We start from the raw sequence: 23645 nt of genomic DNA, 5'->3' as shown, positions 1-23645 counted from the left end.
TCTTTTATTTCTGATAGTCTGAAACAGCAGTGCTCATAGTTGCCCAGGAGGAGACAGTGACAGTCAGCTCAACAGATGCTTCAGTTTTTTTTCCATATTTTTAAGTTATTTGAAGAAAACCTGGACTACAAATTATAAAAACTTTATCCAGTTAACATTTGTATTAAGATTAAATTAAACTAAAAAGAAACACAGTCTGTTTGTGTGCAAGTGGAATCCACTTCAGACATGACAAGTTTTTAACATACTGCTACAAGCCACACTGATGTTAAATGTGAGGGTGTCCCAAAACCCAGAAGGGTCACTTCGTGGTTCATAATGGTGGATGTATTGTTTTGGTATTTTGTGAGAAATGATGTACAACACAGTAAGGAAACAGTTCAGTTGTTGCATGAACAATTAAAGAAAAATACAAAAACGCATGAGGATTATAATACTGTACGACACTGCCAACTATACGCACACAAATTTACATGAAACTATCCTTGATCCTCAAACTACCTACGTTTACCTGAATTCTGAGATACCCCTTTTCTCAAATAACATCCAATATTATGTAATTCTGAGCTAAATCCGGCAAATAATTCCACAACCAGATGAAGGTGGCCACGTCTGGGAAATAATCTTCTGATTCAGCAAAGTTGGAAAAAAGTTGGGAGACAACACTTGCACCTCACTGCAATTCTGATTTAGCTGCCGATTTCCTCTTTTCTTCTTAGCGTACTGCATTTATACCATTTCTTTCCCTTTGATTTTATTCCCCAGTGGAGTAGGCTTTGGCAGGTACGTGTCAATTTCCTCATCTCTCCATTTAGAAGTTATCACTTGTATAACTCCACTATTCTTGCTAATCACATATGTAAAATATTTGTTTTCCACTGACAGTCAAATTTGCATCTCATCATTTCTCCAGCTATCAACTCCCTACTTTTACTTTTTTTAAGTCTCATTTTCCTCCAATTCTTAATAATACCAATTCCAGGGTTTGTTTATGTAATCTGAACAAACTATAAACTTCAAGCCAAGTGGAACGGAGGGCCCAATTTTATCTGGACTCAGTGAGTAGGAACAAGCTTGAGTTAAATGTTCATTTTACACCCCTGTCAAATTTATTCTCCAATGAAGTTATTTATCTCTGTAATCAACCCACCGGACATCTATGACCAGCTCCAATTCTTCCAAATATTTATTAGATAATATTTCAGGGATGATACTTCAAGCAGCTAAAATGGGGATGATGCAATTGCATGAAAGTTAGAAACAGCAGCACTACAAACGTCTGTGAAACTAACCTGACATTTTCAATGCCTTTTTTTAAGCTGGTCTTTCAGATATGAAACTCAAGCTGCTCAATCTTGACATGTGAACTCCATTTACGACGGCAAGCCTGGTCCCCCTAATTCCCAGTGTTTTGCATGTTGTGCACCCTCTTCTCCAGGGGCCTGATAAAATGACTTTCTTTCCCTACTTCGAATAGCAATACTGTTTATTAACTTCAATGTCTGGTCATTTACAAATCTGAAGCAAGTTCTTTTATATTCTTTAATCTTGCATCAATCCTCTATTTAGTGAATCAAGATAGCACTTTGGTTAAATTACCAGCATCATCTAGCCCTGCAAAGTTAAAAGGAGACAGACCACAGCTAATACATGCAAAGGGCTATTATTCCTTGTGAACATATAATTAGTGAGCATTCATTACCTTCATCCTCTTCCTCAGAATTCTCTTCATCATACGCTATTTCAATGTTGTTTGGGCAGTTCACTGCATAATGACACTTGAAGAGACGTGTGGGACCCAATTACTGGTCTTCAGGCATTCCTAGGATTCATTCACCCATTATTATTATTCTAATATTTGTTGTACTAGCTAGATCCTTTCATCCTCATTTTGCTTGTTTTTAATTCTTCCTTTCAGTTAGTTACTGCATTCCAAATATTTTGAAATCTGGAAATTGATATCTTTCCTTTATTACCAAAAATTCCCTCATTTATGCCATGAAGGTTGAGAAAATGACTTCTTCCCGAGGTATTTTTTGAAGGCGGTTGACACCTGATCCACAGAATATCTTTCTCTGAGAACCAAATGAAAACAAAATGCTGGAAAAACCCAACAGATCAGGCCGCATCAATGGAAACAGAAACAAAGGTAATGTTTTGAGTCCAATATAATTCTTCTTCGTGACCCTTAACAGATCTGCAGAGTTTTTCCAGCTTATTTCATCTTTATTTCAGATCTCCTGCATCTACAGTATTTTGCTTTTATACCAGTCAGAACCAGTTGTCTGTTCGTATGAAACACCTTAGTACAATCAAGTAACTTAAATGCTATTACCAATCCCAAGATTCCAAATTGAATTTTGTCAACTTTCTATACAATCCATTAAAGTCTACGACATAGGCATTCCATGCAAGTGTATGTCTCTCAGGGATTGAGCAGGCCATCTTTATTGTAGATTTCATCCAGTAAATCTAATAGAAGGTTCAAATCTTTGTCATTGATGCCTGTCGGCTGGGTAATCTCAAAATAATTTAATTCTGACTTTACTTCTTACAGGAAATAACATGCCAAGCAGAATCCTTGTTTTTTTTATTTTGTAGGTTCCTAACCCAGGTCTACATACCCACTTCATTCTTTCACCATTCATTTGGTCCAGATACTAAAGAAATCGGAAAATAATTGTACCTCATTGATTTACAGTTGCATTCAGCCATTTTCAACAATGGTCACTAGAATTTTAGGTTTATATTTCCATTATTTTTAAAGTTTCCAACCTTCACCCTTAGGCAGCTATCCTCTGCCAATATATTACATTTAATACAGTCAGGCAATAAAGAACTCAACTGGAGCTAATTTTTATACACTTTTATTTACAAAGATTCACATTACAAACAAGCACTTCCTAACCCAACAACCGCAGCTTTAGTCTGCTCCTATATAAAAGGAGCACAAGTGAATCCCCAGTTACATCTGTCTGCATTTTTTAAAAGAAGGTTTTTTTATTTATTTGTTCATGGGATATGGGCATTGTTGTATAGGCTTTCATTGTCCATCCCTAATTTTCCTCGAGAAGGCGGTGGGGAGCTGTGTTCATGAACTGCTGCAGCCCATACTGTGTAATCACATTTGCGATGCTGTTAGGAAAGAAGTTGTGGGATTCTGGTCAAGTGACAGTAAAAGAAGTGATATAGTTCCAAACAGAGATACTGTGTGACTTGGAGGGGAACCTACAGATAATGGTGTTTCCATGCATCTGCTCTTCTTGTCCTTCTAGGTGGTATAGGTCTCAGGTTTGGAAAGTATTGTCGAAATTGGTGAATTGCTGCTGCATATCTTTTCAATGGTACACGATGCTGCCACTGTGTATCAATGGTGGAGGGATTGAATGTTGAAGATGGTGGATGGGGTGCCAATCAAGCAGGGTGCTGTGTCCTTGGTAATGTTGAGCTTGAGTGTTGTTGGAGTTGCACTCATCCAAGCAAGTGATAAGTATTCCAATATATTTCTGACTTGTACCTTGGAGAGAGTGGACAGACAGGTGAATTATGGTCCATAGAATTCCTAGCTTCTGACCTGCTCTTGTAGCCACAGTATGACTGGCCCAGTTCAGTTTCTGGTCAATGGTAATCCTTAGGATGTCAATAGTGGGGGATTCAGCAATGGTAATGCCATTGAATGTCAAGGAAATCAGGTGGATTCTCTCTTGTTGGAGGCAGTCATTGCCTGGCATGAATGTTACTTGCCACTTATCAGCCCAAGTCTGAATGATGTCCAGATCTTGCTGCATTTGGACACAGACTGCCTCAGTATCTGAGGAGTCACAAATGGTGCTGAACATTAGGAAAGCATCAGCAAACATCCCTATTTGAATTCATTTTTTAATATACTTACAAACTGGGCAATCCTCCAGCCTCCCGACCTGGAAGTGACATGGAACAGCTGACCATGTGAGCCCATGGCTGGCACAGCAGCAGAACTAAGATCTTCGTTTCAATGGCCTCCAAACTCATCTGTCCCAGAGCTTTGTGACTTCTTGCAGGCCCCAAGCTTGCCCTTTACTTCCACGTTTTACAATCTCACCCACACTCCTAAAACTCAATTCTCACTGTTTAAAAATTAGTCAATGCAAATGGAGGGTCTAGAGATCTTCTGACCTCCGACAGCAGACCCCGAGCTGGCAGTGGCCTGGAAAGCCCAAACACGTGGAGCCAGCCTTCAGCTCATTCGCGACCGCAACATCAGAGGCCCATCCACTTACTGGCATTCAACACATTCATGCCAGAGCATGGTCTGTACTTCGTCCAACCTGGAACTGCAGCTCAACAGCGACCCGGAATGCCTGGTCACGTGAACCTGACTGCAACGCAGGAACCGCGATCATGGCAACACACCGGTTTCCAACCATCACCAATTTGACTTCCTTTCTGGTCATGTGAACTCCTGATATCAAGGTCCAACCAAACAGAGAATGAGACACTCCACAACTCATGAACTTGTGGCCGGACTGCAGAACCCCACCAGACACACACATATCCTTGATACCATAGACTACTCTTCAACTCCCGGGCCTGATCAAAAACAGCCACTTATCCAGGACATGTGGGAAACATGCAGGCGAGTTCAAAATAACGTCCCAAGGCCACTCCTCCCCAGTTTACTCCTGGAAATGTTCAATCTCTTGAAAACATGCTGGATGAATTTAAAGGCAAGCTCACTTTTGAAAGGGAACTGTCATAATTCAGGTGAGAAACTCCAAAGTGTTTTATGAAGCCCATCTGGATCATAAGTTCTGCACTTTGAGTTTGGGTAGGATAAGCATGATATGTTTCACTTTAGGTGTGATTCAAAGGACTCACCAGGAAGTTTTTAATCAAAGTTTATTTAAGAATACAGTTAACATATATAGAATGAAAATTAGCAATAACTTTCATCAATTACAAGCAAAATAACCATGATAATTTATAGCTCTTAATAAATATATCTAAAATGTTCCAATCAAACAAAACATCCCATAAACAACACTTTCCACATGTTTACACACACACACACACACACACACACACACACACACACACACACACACACACACACACACACACACACACACAGCGAAAGATTCCAGGAATGCAAGCAGCCTTGCTTTCAGCTAACCAGCAGAATTTCCAGTACCAGGAAGAAAGAGAGAGAAACATTGCTTTCAGTCTGATGTCCATCCTCTTCTAAACTAAACTAAAGCCAGCATCCAAAAAGAAAATGAAACCTTAAATTCACTAGGAAGGAAAAGAAAAACTGTCCAGGACACATGAACTGCAAACCAGTCTTCCCCTAAAAATGCAGGGTCATAAAACAATTCCAGAAAGTACCTGAGGCCCATAGTAAATATAAACAAAACCCCATTTAAACCACTGGAATAGCAATAAAAGTACTTGTAGCAGACGGCCCAGCAGTATTGAAACCAAAAAGGCCAACTTACAACTGCAGAGACCATGATTTAAAATAAAATCATAAACACACAGTGGCATCACAGAACTGGCAGACTGCTGTGTGCTCTGTGAAACAGAGACATGACTCACTCCTGCTTCATCTGACTGCGCCTTACAATTGGAGGGTTTCTCAATTCAACGGTTGGACCGCATGGAGGGCTCAAGCAGCCAAGGGGAGGTGGGGTCTTCCTTCTAATCAACATCTCTTCATGCTCAGGTGGAGCAACACTGGTGAGTTTTTGCTCCCCTAAACTACAGTACCTGACATTGAAATGCCACCCCCACTATCTGCCACAAGAGTTCACCAGTTTACATCCCCCCACGCAGATATGAAGACTGTTCTTGATGACGTATACACCATCACAAATAGTCTTGAGACGAAACATCCCAAGGCCTTGCACATTGTGGCCGTAGACTTTAACCAGGTCAATCTTAAGAGTGTCCCAAGATACCATCAACACATCTCCTGTTCCACCAGAGGCCCGATCATTCCTGGCCACTTCTTTAGAAACATCAAACGTGCCTACCCGCTCTATCGCCCACTCACACTTTGGCAAATCAGGTCACAAGGTTGTGCTCCTCCTGACTTACGAACAGAAACTAAATCAGGAGAATCGATAAAGAAAGTCATGCAATGTTGGTCCAAGGCAACGGATGACCTCCTACGACACTGCTTCGAGTCAGTAGACTGGTCAATATTCAAGAACTCAGCAATCAACCTAAATGAATATGCCACTACAATAACAGACTTCATTAGTAACTGTACAGAAAACTTTGCACTAAAGAATCTAATCCGAGTGTTTCTCAACTGGAGGCCACGGATGACCAGGAATATCCACTGCTTGCTGAAATCCAAGACTGAGACTTTAAGTCGGGTGATTCTAACCTATGCAGGAAATCCAGATACGATCTACAGAGAACCATCAGAGAATCAAGAGACAATACTGAACCAAGTCCCAGGGCATGCCACATGAACGTTCATCAACCTGTGGCAATGTCCACATGATAAAACAGGATACATGGTGAAGACAAGTAGAATCGCTAGCAACAATGCATCCCTCCCCAAAGAACTCAAAACATTCTTTGCTCATTTTGAACAGGGGATCAATGAAAGGACGTTATCTGCCCTGACAACCTCGATTATAGTGGTATCCAGGGTCACCATCGGAGATGTCAGATCGGTCTTCTTCCAAGTTAACTCACAGAAAGTGACTGGCCTGAATGGGATCCCTGACTAAACACTTCAAACATGTGCAGACCAGCTGGTGGGGTATTCAGAGACATCTTCAACCTCTCTTTATTCCAATCTGAGGTCCTAACCAGCCTGAAGACGACCATCATCCCAGTGCCAATGAAAAGCCAAGTCGTGTGCCTTCATGACTACTGCCCAGTGGCTCTGACTTCCATAATTATGAAGTACTTCGAAAGGTTAGTCATGGCAAGGATCAACTTTGGCCTCCCAGATTGCTGGCTCCACTACAGTTTGCCGCAATATGTCCATAGCAGATGCCATTTCCCCGGCCTTACACTCGACCCTGGAACACCTGGATTACAAGGACAATTATAACAGGCTCCTATTTATTGACTACAGCTCAGCCTTCAACACCATTATCCCAACAAAACCCATCTCCAAACTTTCAAGGCCTAGGACTCTGCTCCTCCTTCAGCAACTGGGTCCTCGATTTCCTAACCCATAGACGCAATCAGTAAGGATAAGCAACAACATTTCATCCATTAACTCCATTTACACTTCCCATTGCCTGTGAAAAGCAGCCAGCATAATCAAGGACCCCATGCACTCCAGACATCATCGTCTTCCATCAGGAAAACATACAAAATTTGTACAAACAGATTCATAATCAGTTTCTTCCCTGTTATCATCAGGCTACTGCAACACTATATCCTTCCCTTCTCCCCTATGTACTTTATGAATCATCTATTTTGCCCGTATAGCGCACAGGAAACAATATATAGGTGACAATAACAAATCAAATATTTCTGACCTTATGATGGAGGGATGGTCATTGATTAAGCTGGCTGGGCTATGGACTTGATCTGAGAAACACTTGGAACTGAGATGATTGGTAGTCAATCACTATAACCACCCTCTTTTGTGATGGGTATGATTCCAAACAGTGAAAAGACCCCCCCTCATTTCCACTGACTCCAGTTTTGCTAGGATTCCTTGATGCCACACTCAGTCATACAATTAAACAGAATTAATATATAATTAACAAAGAATGCTGGGCATCCCCTTGTGTCATATTTAGCCAATTAATTCTGGAGATTAAGTCACGTGGAGCTAATAAAAAATTATCATTCCATTAATTCTGCTAATCTAATACAGCAGGTATTTTTGGTTTTATAACATTTTCACCCCCTTTGTCATTGTGTGCTAAAAGTTACTTTCTGAGCTGTACTGAAATACCTTCCCATGTATGGTAGATTCATAGTTTGAAGTTTATTTATTAGCGTCACAAGTTGGCTTACATTAACACTGAAATGAAATTACTGTGAAAATCCCCTAGTCACCACACTCCAGCGCCTGTTCAGGTGCACTGAGGGAGAATTTAGCATGGCCAATGCACCTAGCCAGCACGTCTTCTGGGAGAAGGTGCAGACTTTGCAAAGACAGTGACTCAAGCCGAGAACTGAACTCGGGTCCCTGGCGCTGTGAGGCAGCAGTGCTTTTGCTCAAATTCTGATTGTCCACCTATTTCTTATCTTCTTTTATCATCTCTTCTGCAGAGGTAGAATTCCACAGAACACTCAGTATCTCACCCAAATGATAATTTTTCATGTATGAATCCAGATGGCGAGGAGTGGCAAGGATGTGGCTGCCAAGCCCAATTTTGCTCACACCCAACTTTCATACAGGTACATTTTATAGCAGAAATCACTAGATAGAAATCAGGAGTTTCTTTTTCCCCCTTCCCACATTGGGATTAAGGTAGGATCACAGAATCTTGCAGCACAGATGGAGGCTATTTAGCCCATTGTGCCCTTGTCAGTGATTTGTTAGGGCTCTCCAACTGGTCCCAGTCTCCTGATCTTTCCCCACTGTCCTGCAATTATTTTCTCCTTCAAGTATTTATCCAATTGTCATTTTAAAGTTACAATTGAATCTGTATCCACCAACCTGTCGGTCAAGTGCAGATCACAACCCCCTGCATAATAAAAAAAAACCTCATTTCCCTTCATTCTTTTAAATCTCAACAGATTTCTCTGCCAGGGTGTTCACTACCACGATCTACAGCGAGCCTACTGTCAGTGATCACTATAAGCTTTGGGATTCTTACAATTCCACATGCCATAAAATAGGTATTATCAGCAACATTGTAAATAGGACACAAGCCATTTGTTCACAATGCAAGATGCTGAAATAGGGTACAAGAAAGGCATCCTGCTGGATAATGACTAACCCAAGCAGATTATTTTATACGATGTGCCACGCAAACCCATGGTTGGCCAAAGGCCATCACTTTTGATTCTGAAATGTGCCCAGTCTACCTCAGACTACCCCTGGAAGGGTAACTTAAGAACATAAGAAATAGGAGCAGGAGTAGGCCATCTAGCCCTTCGAGCCTGCCCCGCCATTCAGTAAGATCATGGCTGATCTGTCGTGTCTCAGTTCCACATTCCCGCCCTCTCCCCATAACCCTTAATCCCCTTGCCTATCAAAAACCTATCAACCCGCGTCTTAAATATATTTAGTGAGGCAGCCTCCACCACTTCAACAGGCAGAGAATTCCAGAGATTCACCACCCTTTGAGTGAAGAAGTTCCTCCTCAACTCCGTTCTAAACCACCCCCTCCCGCTTTACCTTGAGGCTGTGCCCTCTAGTCCTACTGTCTTTTCTGAGCGGGAAGAGTCTCTCCACCTCTATCCTATCCATCCCATTCATCATCTTATATGTCTCAATGAGATCTCCCCTCATTCTTCTAACTTGCATCACATATTTGAGCAACAGCTAACTGTTTCACACTGTGACCCTGCAGTAGCAACACAAGCGTTATTTGTCACTAACAGAATGCTGTCGTCAAGCCAAAAAGACATTCTGCCTATCACACAAATAATTAATATGATATATGAATTTCAGTGCCACTGTAATACTAAGTATGTAAGCTGTGCATCCCAAAGATTGGTGGATCACGCCAAATGGATGTTCCAGCTGTTGTTCACTATGGGCAAAGTACAAACTCAAAACACAACATTTGCTAAATAATCTTCAGTGTGCTAAGAATTATGGCAATAACCAATTTAAGACTGTCAGTCAGGCTTGCAGTATGGTCCATTTCTGTGTAACGGAAGCTACATACATTAATACACAAGGGCCTTGGTCTTTGCAGAGAATCTTTAGACATTGTGCCTGTTTCACTGATTCATTCCTCAGGGAAGTGTCTCGACCAATCAGGGTCAAACTATCACGTTTAAATTTCAAACAATGCTAAGCAGTTAACTGTCAGTCACCTAGTGTATTCTCCAGGGTAACGCCTCCACTAACCAACATTTTCTTTTCATACAGTATAAATTGTTGCTTTCCCGTTATACTCGGTATTCTTGTGAAGTGTCCTGATGAGCACAAGATGAAAAGCTTTGACATGTTTCTTTTTTCAGTAATATTCAAGTTCTGCACTACCAAATGGCTTCTCACAATTTGGCAATATTTATATGTGCTTTAAGGTGAAATTGAGACATTGTACAAAATAGCAAAAGGCATTACCTGTTTCTTAAAGGAAACTTTTATGACATTTATGCAATCATCTCCCCAGACAAAATAAATAAACTTACGAAGTCTTTATCAAGCTTTTCCAATTCCTGTTTATAGCTCTTCATTCGTGTACTGAACAGGCCACGACTCTGGAGTGGTATCTCTCGTACTTCAAGATCCATTTGTTCAAGCTACATTCAAAATTAAAGAAAAATATGAATCTGTTATGAGATCATTTAAACAAAACTTCTTGAGAGGTAGCAGTTTTATTTTCAGCTGCAACAATAATTAGTAATCAGTCACCTTGTTCTGTACAAAGTGAAGAATGATCAATTTTGCAATATCGTCAGAGAAGAAAAGTCACATTTGCTCTCTAATTACTGTAAGGAACTCCATTGAATGGTGATGTTTTGAATTAAAAGTACTTTCTTCTGTTAATTCTAATATTTTTCAAAGCACTGAATTCCAGCTCCATTATTTGTATCGCTTAATTCAACTTATTGGATGAGTAGGCTGGGGCTATACTCATTGGAATTCAGAAGAATAAGGGGAGGTCTTATTAAAATATATAAAATTATGAAGAGAATAGACAAGATAGAAGCAGGGAAGTTGTTTCCACTGGCAGGTGAAACTAGAAGTAGGGGGCACCACCACAAAATAAGGGAAAGCAGGTTTAGGACTGAGTTAAGGAGCAACTTCTTCACGCAAAGGATTGTGAATCTGTGGGATTCCCTGTCCACTGAAGCAGTTGAGGCTACCTCGCTGAATGTTTTTAAGGCAAAGATAGATAAATTTTTGAACAGTAAAGGAATCAAGGATTATGGTGAGTGGGGTAAGTGGAGCTGAGTCCACAACAAGATCAGCTATGATCTTATTGAATGGCAGATCAGGCTCGAGGGCCAGATGGCCTACTCCTGCTCTTAGTTCTTATGTTCTTAATTCAATTCATTTGCTCAAAGAACATTTTCAAAACATGAGGACTATGTAAACATGAATAGAAAGATGTGACTTGGAAATTGATATTAATAAACTTGAGTGTTAAATCTTTGCCAGATAACAATCTTTTCATTTATATTATCACATGATCACACACATCAAAAACTAAACACTGCCAAAACCAGATTACTACTCCAATATTGATTTTGCCCCTAAATGGTTTAACCTCTGCATTTCAAAAGGAATGTTGCACATACATGATTCCCATTAGACTTCTGCATAAATGAAGCTATCAACTAACAGCCATCTTGTTCTGTAACTAAAAGAAAGACAAAGCTTTAAAATTATTTGCTCTTATCTCTACTGATGTTTATGTACTTCAATTTTCTAAATTTCCTAACAAATTGTCAGTACAAGGACAGGTTGATTGGGCAGTTCACAAGGGAATGAAACAGGTCAAATAACCATGTGATTCTTGTTTTTAGCAATAAGGATGGCTTGACAAAATTCAGCTCGCTAACATTCAAATGAAACAGAATAATATGGTTTTTGTGTTAAAAACAAACTGCCAACTTTGGAAGCAATTAAAATTCTCAGATTGCAGCTATTTATAATTTACCATGTTTATTTTAATAAAATTCTGACATTTTTTACATTCTGAATCCAAATTCAAGTCCCAATCCTTCACATGGAACTAACGTACATAAAACCTACAATACTTCAGAATATCAAATACAGTTCTTACCAGTTCCCGGGCTTCTTCCATCTGCTTTTCCACATTGGCAACCATACATTTCTTGTCATCTACAGAATAAACAAATGAACATTCCTCATCACATTACTTTTCCAAAGTGATCAACACCAGATATTTAGACATTAATGTTGAAAACATCGCCTAATTTAACAATGACATTTGATATATGGAGATTAGCAAATGGGCAACTGTGGAATACCATTTCGTCCCTTAAATTATAAAATACAAGTTCTTGTTGCAAGCGAAGATGGCACGATTCACAACTGACTAAAGAACAATTTGCATATGCTCCACTTACAAAGGTTAAAACTTTTGAACAAAGTGCAGATATGAAGGATGCATGATGAGTATACTATCAGAATATTTATTCCACAATCTTGAGTCAGTTAAGCAGCAGTGTACCACAAATGAAATTCAAGACAATTACTATAACGTGCCATCACACATAGTATAATCAAAATGTGTTATGCAATCAATTTAAGGTTAGATTCATGATGTAGACTCATTTGAATTGAAGTGATGCAGGTTGCAGAGTTCAGTGATGCTTCAGCAAAACTATTTTTGACCACAATCTTTCTTAGCAATGATGTATTTCCAAATAACAATAGAGAAAATATTTCATGATTATATGTAGTACACAAAGCTTTTAGGTCACATAAACATTAGGGTAAAGACAAATGAGCTGGTATATCCAGTCATATCTCTTAGCAGATCCCGCTCGTTGCTTGCTGCAATTTTCCAGTTTCAGCTGAAAGCAGGAAACAGCACCAATATTGTCATGCATGTACTGAGAAAATAGGCAAGGGTGGGAACCTGGCAGGAACAAACAATGTCCCACATATCCCACAAAAAAGACAACGAGGCAAAAATTGGTAGGATCTATGTGAGTTATCATAGCGATGCCTTTTATTTGGAGGGAGTGAGTGGATTCAAAGAAGCTGTTGTTCAGCCAGGTCAAGAAGGGTGCTGGGAGATGGGAAGACCCTACAGGTTGTCCTGCCGAAGGACTGGAGATGTAGAGATTGGATGCCCATTGCGAAAAGGAGACGTTTGGGACCAGGACACAGGAAGACATTCAAGTGGCGGAATGCATTGAAAAAGTGGATGGGAAGACATTAGGCAAGGGGGGAGGGGGGGTAAAATCAAGATAGGAAAAAAAAAATCAGTTCAGCTGACCAAGAACAGTCTAAAGCAACAGGTCTACTAAGGCAGTCCTGTTTGAGGATTACCCATTTTGGGGATTTTGAGATACAAAACCTTTTCATTAAAATATCTAGATTTTTCATTTTTTATTTTCACAATGAGGTCCTCAGTTGTGCCTAACCTAAAAAGGCATCAACAACCAGTATTTATGAATCAAACAGAATTCATTAAGCAAGGTATTACATATATAACAAAAAAAAGCAAAGGCAGCACTAGGTTTCTTATCCCTCAAGGCCCTATGATTCTTTGCATGTTAAAAATGAAATATATTTCTTCTTTCATCTCTGAAGAAATGTGAATTGTGTTGCAGAAGAATTACACCACAATTACACATTGAGGAAAGTTCAGTGTTTTCAACTTTTACTCTTAAGTCTGTTTGTCTTCATTCCTTATTTGGAAATAGTCCAAATTAACACCTTTCATTGGCTAAAGGTGACGTTCACCTAGTGTCACTTCATCTCTGCAACTAGAGGCATATAGGCTGAAACAAAAGGTCCATTTTTTTTTCTTTTAGGCCCCATTTAGGCTTACATTCCGTTGTGAACAAACGATACATCTTCTTTAGATACAGATTGCAGCTAAACATGCAATGATATCTCCTCTTATCAATAATACAAAATGTTGTAAACAATTCACAAAAACAAACTAACCTACTCCAATGGATACTAAGAAAATTAATAACAAATTTTTAGTAGTAATCCCTAACAAGATTTCTTTATGAAAGAGATGTTCTTTCCTACAGATATGACTGTAGATCATAGTAGTTAGTGAACTAAAGCCTAATTTAAAATAAGGTGTCAGACTAGGTTAAGCAGCTAAGTTCCAATCTTCTAATTATTTCTCTGAAGCTGACAAAGAGGCTTTGAATTGCACATGGTGTATTTAATACAGATCCATCTGCCTGGACCCAGACTTTTTAGGTACCTCTCAGGTTATGTAGTTAATCAGTTTCTCACAAGCAACTGCTTTCCTGTTCCCAGGCTGTCTCAATAGTTAATTGTTTCACTAGCAGAAATTCAAACCAAACTAATTAAAAAGGTGGTTAAGATAAAATCTACAAAACGCTGCTTCAAACTAATATAAAACATAAAACAAAATATAAGAATTTAATTTGATCAAAACCTTACAGGGTCTTGGGAAGGATGTAGGAGCAAGCTCTGTCGGGTTTGGGGCAGAGCAACTACAAAGGTTCAAAACTGTGGAAGTTGGATCTCTGGAGGAGATGAGGTCAGTGCTAGTCTGGGAAAGGATAGCTGGGCTTTCAATGATAAAGTTAGGATGAGGTGTCAGAAAATTGGCCTCAGCCAGTCTCCACATAGTAAAGGCCAGTTTGCCAAACAGCGTCACCCTTCTCAGCAGTTTAATGGCAATGTTAGTGCTGAATCTAACAGAACAGAGTGCTGTTCAGACTGAGATAGATCAGAGTGAGCCGGAGAGCAGATACATTGAGACACCCAATGAGATACCAACTACGGATTCAGAGAACATTAGAGGCCAAAGAGGAGGAATCAGGTATAATGAGATCTCTGAAGTCAATCGAAACAGGTCAGCTTTGTGAAAGCTAACAAACAGGGTGAAGAACTGAAGAAAGTGAAGGAAACTTGAGCTGAACTCAATTCTCTGAAGTGGGTGTGTAGGGGAATGAAACTAAGCATTGGTTGCTTAGGATCAAAGGGAAAGATTGGAGAAGATAGTGAAAACACAACTAAGGGTAAGTTTGGAAGGGATGAGTGGGATCAGAGAAAAGCGAAGGGGAAGAAAGATCTGGGGAGCAGTTGGCGTCCAAGAGTTGTTAAAGCATTTTGTAATTTAATCTCTTCTGCCTTCCATCCTATCACTGGCCTGTCCTTTTGTTTAGTCAACCCCTCTATTTCCCTGCTTCCAATCTTGCGTAAAGCCTGTTACATCTCTGGTTAGAATGAAAGTTCATCAACTGTTTCACTCTTCACAGATGCTGATTGACATACTAAGCATTTGAAGTATTTTCAGTCTTTTAAAAGATCACTGAAGATCACCAACAAGAAAGTGCATTTAAAAAAACCTGAACGTGGCACAGAGAGGAATCAAAGCATTCCATTCAGATCCTCAGCAGATCTGAAAATTTTTGCCAGTTATTAAATCCTCCACCCAATCTCTCACCTGCCACTTTTTGAGCACTCTCCTCCCCACTCCCAAGAAACTGCCTTGAAGAATAATCAAAATCTGATGAAAGACATGCCTTTGAGTAAGCCAACTAGGAAAGAAAAGATTAGATGCAAAGACGATTGATGATTTATGGCTAACAACAACATAAACTGAAGCAAGAGTGAATAATAAATCAGATTCTAACATGATTTAATAGTATGGGAACCTATATAACTAACAGGAGGAATGTAAGTTATAAATTAAGTGGAATGTATAACTTTGATTGCAAAGAGAAACATTTAGAACAAATAGCTTTTTCACTTCAAGTGAAAAAATAAGAATAGCAAAATATAAGGAAGCTTCTCTGTTCACTTGGCAAAGCAGATGCATCTAATGCAAGATCAAGATCTAACATGGGAACACTGAAAAAGAATTAGAAACAGACATGGTGCCAAAAGGGATAAATAATTAAAGATGACACTTCAGAGCTGCCAAGTTCTCAGGGATAGCAGGTTGGCCTACAGAGTATGTGCTGAATGATAAAGTGTTCGGAAAAGGCCTGAAGTGGTTGCAGGAAGGAAAACATATGACTTCTATCTTCTGCGAATCCAAGAATGTGGGAACATAAAAGGTGAAGTCAGTCTGAGAAGATGGAAAGCAATTGATGCATCATTCCATTCTTGAGCATAAAATAACTGAACTAATTAAGATCCAGTTTCAATGAGTGGAGGAGCCCAGAGTCCTTAAGGTTTCACGTCAAAATCTATAACGTGGCCTCAGCAGTGGTCAGTATGAGTGACAGCTGCAGATAAAGAAACTTTGCAAATAGGAGGATCAGAATAATGACATAAAATTTACTTTACCCTAGCTGCCAAAGGATGGCTTGAATGGAAGAAAGAAAGTAGAGAACAAAGTTAAGGTAGTTAAGGTCCAAACTTAAGGTATTTAAGGCTTATATGTTTTCAAATACGTAGACATACATCATTTCATTTACTTTGATTGATGTATGTATATTTACAAGATACAACAGAGGCTAAATCTTTTATTTCCTGATAAAGTATTAAACTGCTGAACCTAGAATTTCTGGTAGAGGACAAAATTTTACAAACTGTAAGTATTAGCATTTCTAATAATGCTTCAAAGACATTTGTGTGTGCCAGTTCATTGAAAATATTGTGTTGCTCCTTAGAACTCCTACTGTCAGCTATCCAAAGAAAACAATGCCACATTAGTACAATCTGGCAACACCAAACAGTTACAGTACAGGCAGAGACCATTCAGCCCACTTGGTCCTGTCAGCTCTCCTGCCAGCTGCAAGACCAATGCAACTAGTTCCACTCCATGACCCTTTCTCCAGAGCGCTGCAATTTCTTTCCCTTCTGATGCTTATCCAATTTCCTTTGAAAGCCAGAGCCAAATTCCATCACCCTTCCAGGCAGTACATTCCAGACTGCAACCACTTGCCACGTAAAAATATTCTTCACATGTCACTTTATCCCCCTAGATCTGGTTAAACACATCATATTGTGTAACTTACATCACAATCAATTTATAAACTATGAAAATTAAAGAAAATATCATATTCACAAATACAGATGAAGAAAAATCTCATTACTTCATGGACCCAAAGACCCCAATTTAAAATAAAATATCTTTTTACATTTCGAATTAAGATTTCAATTTGAAGTACTGCCCAATCACCGAACCAAGCATTTTCACAAATTCCACGACAGCAAATAAAACCATCTTATCTTCAGGATTGTAAAGGCTTGTATTAATCATTCTGAAGTCTGCATACAGGATGCTTTCAATAAAGTATCTCTTTGGAGGAAGAGGAACAAGCTGAGAAACAGAGCATAAATTTGATATTATTTCATGGTTGGCCATAAACTATTTTAGAACTTTGTCTATATTAAGTCACTTAACTGATAAAAAGCAATATTTTCAATCATTTTAGTAAATGGAAAGCACAGCTTTAGTAGCTTCAGTAACAGAAATTTGGTGATTTAAAAATAATTACTTGCCACTGGAATAGTCACAAGTTTTTACTGAATTAACTGCATACTTTAAGAAGCAAGAATTCATACAGTTGGGGATTACATAGCAAAGGAATATGTTCAAATAGGCTAAGGTTTCAAGTAGCTAAATGTTCAGACCAGATGGCTGCAAATGCCCACAGATATGAGATAAAGTTCCAGACGTGTATTTTGAGCTTGTTTGGAAGAATGCAGAATGTTAAAGACAGAAAAGTCGAATGGAATTGGGCATGGGAGGCACGCTGAGGCACTGACAGCGCAGAACATTTGGTCAGGGTGTTAATCAACTTGCATTTGGTCTTGTCAGTAAAGGAAAGAAGTTATGTTAAACTTTTATAAAGCATTGTGTCGAATTCTGAGCATATCATATGTTAGAAAAGATGTTAAGACTTTGGAGGGGGTGCAGGAAAGATTTACTACATTAGGGACAAGGGACTTTAGTTACAGAAAAGCTGGGGCTATTCTCCTCAAAACAAAGAAAGTTAAAATGAGATTTGATTGAGGTGTTCAAAATCATAAATGGTTTCAACTGTTTCCAGTGACAGGACACGCAGAGGACACAGACTTAAGGTGATTGTCAAAAAATCCAGATACGTGGAAACACTTTTAAGATAACAAGTTCTGGTGATTTGTAATACATTGCCCGAGTGTGGCGCAATCGGATTCAATAATAACTTTCAAAATAGAAGTGAATAAATATTTGAAGACAGATATGGGGAAAGAGCAGTGGATTGGGATTGGCTGGATAGGTCTACCAAAGAGCTGACACAGACACAACGGGCCAAATGATCTTGTGTGCTGCATCATTCCTCATTTCTATAATCTCAATGAATTCACCAGGGAGAATTTTCTCATCCCTCCTGCCACAGAATCGGAGTGGGCGGGTGGGGTGGAACCACGAAAGGGATCATTGACCTCAGGTACGATTTTCCAGTTTTGGGGCGAACATGGCTGGAAAATTCCACCCAATATCTTTTTAGTTAGTTACACTTCAGCTGAAGGTGCCCTGCATATTGCACTTTGTTTGTGCTCTCAGCTGTTTCATCCAAGCATCATGCTGTAACAGCAATTGTAAAAGGAAACAGAAAGGATGACAATCAACTTGAAGTGAACTCTATCCCATCTAGTTTCACTTGCAGAATTTGGGTCGATGCTGGTTTATGCTATAATGTACACTGCATGCAGAAGTCCTGATGCATGCAACTCAAAATCCAAAAACCAGTTGGGAGAATTCATCCAATTGAAAAGTAAAATCATTTCTTTGCTAATGCACCACCCCAATAATATCGAGAACATAAACTGATTTTTTAAAAGTTTATTTATTAGACAAAAGTAAGGCTTACATTAACACTGCAATGAAGTTACTGTGAAATTCCCCTACTCACCACAGTCCAAAGTCTGTTTGGGTCAATGCACCTAACCAGCATGTCCTTCAGAATGTGGGAAGAAACCAGAGCACCCAGAGAAAACTCAAGCAGTGACGGGAAGAATGTACAAACTTCACACAGACAGTGATCCAAGCCGGAAATCGAACCCAGGTCCCTGGTGCAGTGAAGTAGCAGTGCTAACCACTGTGCTACCATGCCAATATTTAGTGGTCTCGAAATTTCACACAGGAGATTGGGGAATAAAAATATATTTCAGTTTTATGAAAGGGAGTGTGGTTTTAGACCATGGATAACAAAGTGGGAAAAGGTAAATAAACAATTGCTGCTTTGGAAAATACCAGGTCCAAATGTCAAGGTGATAAACAAGAATGCCCCAGAGGGGAAGTCCCTACAGATAACAAAAGTTGTGGAAAAGACTGGTGTGTTGTATAGATGAGAGTAATGGTGTATGGTCTAGCAAATGCAGACATTAGTGCAATGGAAAGAAAAGACAAGCTAAGTCCAATTATCTCCAGAAGTAGAAAATGGAAACAAGTTTTTTTTATCCCTTCCTGTCTCTTATAGGGGTTCCAAGATCAGTTATAGCTTCTATAAACCATCCTTTATCATAAGGCTCAGAGATCAGAAAGATGCAGTTGAATGTATAAATTGTATGATTTTTAAAAAATATATTTTATTAAAACAGGCTTGCTGCTATTCCAAGCTACAAGTTAACAACTAAATAAATGTAGTAAGATGTGATAAGCCTGATAACTTATGACTAAGAACTGAACAGTAATAACACATTTTGCTTCACTCTATTATCACAATAAAAGGTATCATTGCCTCACACAGGATTATAAAAATGGAAAACTAAAACATTTGTAGAATCAAGCCTATTCCTGCACAGTTAGCATCTGATCAGTCTGCTGAGGAAGGCCAACAGTTTCAAGTATAAGGTCTCACGATAATCGAACAACACTCCAGAGCATTAACCCAACTTTACAAACCACCACTTACATTCCATCATAAGGAATCCAGTGTCACAGCACAGCAACAACTACTGTTTTCTCTGGGATACCTGATCATAGCTGTCCATCCTCAACAATCTACATCCTATTCTTAAGGAGGTATTTATTAAACTATGTTTAAAAGGTTTGAACAAACATAATATTACTTTATCTTCAAGGAGGCTGTTCTGCTGCATATTCATTAATCTATAGAGCAAATAAATTCTTCTTAGTTTGCTCAAAGCTGTTTAAATATTCATATAATCTATTTCTTTTAAATAGCTAAATCACATCCATCTTTAATGATCTTCTCCTGAACGAAACCAAAATCAGTTCTGAAAGTTTTCCTTCATAACAAAACAACTGACCCCAGTTTTACATAATCGTGTGTGTGTGTGTTAAAACGTTCGGGGTCATTTACTCCCATCCCCCTATCAATCCTGCTTTCTTTCCTGTCATTTTTAAAAATCAATCGTGGGACATGGCATTGCCGGCTGGCCACCATTTATTGCCCATCGCCAATTGCCTTGAGAAGATGATTGTGGTGAGTTCCCTTCTTGAAATGCTGCAGCCCACAATGCCAGTCGGGAAGGAATTCCAGGATTTTGACCCAGTGCCTGCAAAGGCACAGGGATATATTTCCAAATCAGGATGGTGAATGACTTGGAGGAGAACTTGTAGGTGGTGGTATTCCCATGTATCTATTGCCCTTGTCCTTCTAGATGGAAGTGGTCGCGGGTTTGGAAGGTGCGGTCTAAGGATCTTTGGTAGATTTCTGCAGTGCATCTTGTAAATAGTACACACTGCTGCTACTGAGCGTCGATGGTGGCGAGAGTGGATGTGGTGCCAATCCAGCAGCCTGCTTTGTCCTGGATGGTGTCAAGCTTCTTGAGTGCTGTGCTGGAGTACAACCCACAGCACGTGGACTGCAGCTCACCATCACCTTCTCAAGGGCATCTAGGAAGTACAGTTCATACCCCAATTTCAAAGTGTTATTTTGAACAGGCGATCAGGACACTCACAGGAAGGAAGGAAAGAAGTGGGATCTTCCCATTAAATATGTGGATCTGTATTTTCAACCAGAGGCCTGGAGTGAGGTTGGGAGGGACAGGATGATGGAGTGTTTTCATTCTGGTCAGGAAAATCTATCGGGAGCTTGATCCTGGGCCAGGAAAGATTAAACAGATAAGTTACATAATCAGGATCATTCCAAGTGCTCAGTGCTCCTCCAAGGCCCTGCAAGAAGGCCTGGACCCTCTTGATCATGGTCTGATCCTTCCTCCAACCTCCCACCTCTCCCAATACTTCTCACATCACTAATTCCACCCTCCCCACTTAGTGCACGGAACCATTAACAAAGGTCCCTGGTCGTGGTCTCTTGTTAACAGATACCCATTGCTCAGGTTGGTTGTCAGTCTGGAAGTCTTTGGGTGGGAGCTGCACCAATTTGGTTACGAGGTCCTGCTGCACCCTTCCCAACAGCCTCTCGTCTATCACTGTGAAAATCAAGGCCATTTGAGGTTGCTGTTCTCTAAACCCTTACATAAGCAAATTAGTGAACACAGAAATCCATGATAAACGTTGTGTCCTGTAGACTAGAAGTAAACCAGTAACTCATATTTGTACTACAGATATTACATTAGATTACATATTCAACCTACTCTGATTTGAATGGCTATCCACGATCACCACTTATACCATCACATCTATCTCACATTTTTCTAATCAAATGGCCAATATAATTTTTATATCACTATACATAATGTGTTCACAAGACTGATACCAGGAATATAGAATTGTAGATTAGATTTGAGAGTTAAGATTCATGAGGTTAGATTGAGGGTGGGATTGATTTCCTTCAGGAAAAGAAGGTTGAGAGGAAACTTGATGAAGATATTCAAGATCCTTTGGGGTATGACAAGGCTAAATAAGGAGAAACTGCTCCCATTGAGGAGAACATAGATTCAGAAATAATGAGCAAAAGGATTAAAAGTGATATGTAGAAAAGGAACTTTCACCAAGAGGATAGTTGGAGTCTGGAACAACTTCCTGAGAGAGTAGAGGAAACGGGTGCGATTGATGTACTAAAAAAGAAATAGGTCTGCTCTTTGAAAAGAAAGAATGTCCAAGGTTATGGGGGATAAGTCCAGAGGGACAAGGTAGAATGCTATTTCAGCAAGCCAGTGCAGACTCGATGGGCCAAATGACCTCTTGCTGCACTATAAAAATTTTGTTATGTATCAATATAAATAACTATTCCACTAAAAGGGCCACCAGTGTGATTTGGCACTAAAGGAGCATGATAAGTTCTACATACACACTATCAGCTCCAGCAGTAATACCATGAATGTTGGGCAAATGTTGAGCAGTGAATTTAGAATCATACATTTTGACTTTCTACATTTCTGATGAGATTAACAATACTAATCAAATTGAACTGTATATATCTAAATGTATACATCACTCAGTAATTTCTCAATACTTGCAAATATCACAGCTTAGAAACATGGAAAATAGGAACAGGAGTAAGTCATTTGACTCTTTGAGTCTGCTCTGCCATTCAGTATGATCTTGGCCAACCCTCTAACTCAATACCATATTTCCATGCTCCCACCATACCCTCATGCGCACAGAACTTGCTACATTTCTCACATTAATTTGTGCCTATTCACACTTGTCATGCAAATGTATACGAGTATTGGAATACGTTTTGTGAATGACATTCTACAGATTCCAAAAACAAAAGTGTAAGAATCAGGTATTGTATAAGTTAAGAAACTGAAATCTAATAAATGACTCTGGAAGTCACAAAGTGATTATACTGTGTTGATTTGCGGCACTCTATTGCATTAATACATTTTTCAAGACAAGATTTTGAAATACAAACACAAATTCTGTTCAAGTTACAGTTGTAATGTTACACTTCATTCTACTCTTTCACTTTGATAATTGAGCAAAATTAATACATCCATTTGGAAAGGGATGAACAAGGTGGCTTAGAGAGTTTTTTTAAAAACTGACATGTCATACAGGTTAACAAAATCCAGGTTTGATCTTGTGGTCTATTAGGAGGTGAATGGCAATAGCTAGAGGGTAAAAATGGCTTCAGAAACCAGCAGTTATGGAGTGGGAAAATAAATTCGGTTTCCGTTTCCGATCACTATCCTGCAATCTTTGCTCGAAAAGTGGCCACGAATTATTGAACAAGTTTCGACTATACTGTGATACTCCGCATAAATAAACACTGACCAGCTGTGTAAATAAAACCGACTTTACTACATTTCATCAACACTAATTGCTTTTGAATAATACATTCCCTTTCAAATCAACCGCACTTCAAAGCTATCAATGGTCAAACTTCTTTTTCTGAACAAAGAAATGGTTAATTTTTTAAAATGTCTTTCTAAAGGAGGACTTAGACATATACGTAATGTAAACATTAAAAAGCGGAGCCCGAGTGGCTCGGTTCAGTTATCATCCCTCAGCTCTCGGCTCACACCGGTCAAGTATGCCGACACTAAAAGTATTTTCCAGCAGCGCAGATAATTCACCTCCAGATAATTTCGGTATCCTCCCCACTTTATTGGTGATCTCTGCTGTCAAGGTTCCGAAATCCTGCTCGTAAACCTCGAAATCCGAGGACATTTTCCCCCCAGTTGACAGTCCAAGTCTTCAAACTGCAGCAGCGCCCGTTCCTTCCGCTTTGCCGTCGGGAAAACCCTTCCCCACCGCCCGGCTAGAGGGGAATCACGGAGTAAAGCAACTCCTAGCGCCGTGATTATATTTAAAAAAAAAGCTTTGGAACGGAAGGAGGCAGAAAAATATTTCGAAGATAGGTGGAGGAAAGGAGAAAGAAAAAGTATTTCCCCTCAAGTCGTTGTTTTTCTCACTCCAGTGAGCGAAAGGAGAGAAATTATGGGGAGGGACCGGCGGAAGTGGGCTGGAATGGGGGAAGGATTTGGGAACGGGACTGGCGGAAGTGGGCTGGAATGGGGGAAGGATTTGGGAGTGGGGCCGGGG

At 39.5% G+C, this 23645-nt stretch overlaps 1 protein-coding gene across 4 annotated transcripts in view; it reads right to left on the bottom strand.

The window, feature by feature from the left end:
- vti1a (vesicle transport through interaction with t-SNAREs 1A) overlaps nucleotides 1–23549 on the bottom strand; it is a 327457-nt gene extending 303908 nt beyond the window's left edge. For all 4 annotated transcript variants that reach the window (XM_080205768.1, XM_080205766.1, XM_080205769.1 and 1 more), the window contains exons 1-3: nucleotides 23177–23549; nucleotides 11877–11935; nucleotides 10276–10386 (exon numbers count right to left, since the gene is read on the bottom strand). In XM_080205768.1, coding sequence (XP_080061894.1) covers nucleotides 10276–10386; nucleotides 11877–11935; nucleotides 23177–23270 — 264 coding nt within the window. In that variant the 5' untranslated portion in view covers nucleotides 23271–23549. The remainder of the gene's footprint in view (nucleotides 1–10275; nucleotides 10387–11876; nucleotides 11936–23176) is intronic.
- Nucleotides 23550–23645: the final 96 nt, after the last annotated feature.

Source organism: Carcharhinus amblyrhynchos, chromosome 17 (genome assembly GCF_965287045.1).
Source record: "Carcharhinus amblyrhynchos chromosome 17, sCarAmb.v2.hapA, whole genome shotgun sequence".
Classification (NCBI taxonomy): domain Eukaryota; kingdom Metazoa; phylum Chordata; class Chondrichthyes; order Carcharhiniformes; family Carcharhinidae; genus Carcharhinus; species Carcharhinus amblyrhynchos.
The sequence above is the reverse complement of the archived record's forward strand: the minus strand, read 5'-3'. Positions and strand labels throughout refer to the sequence as shown.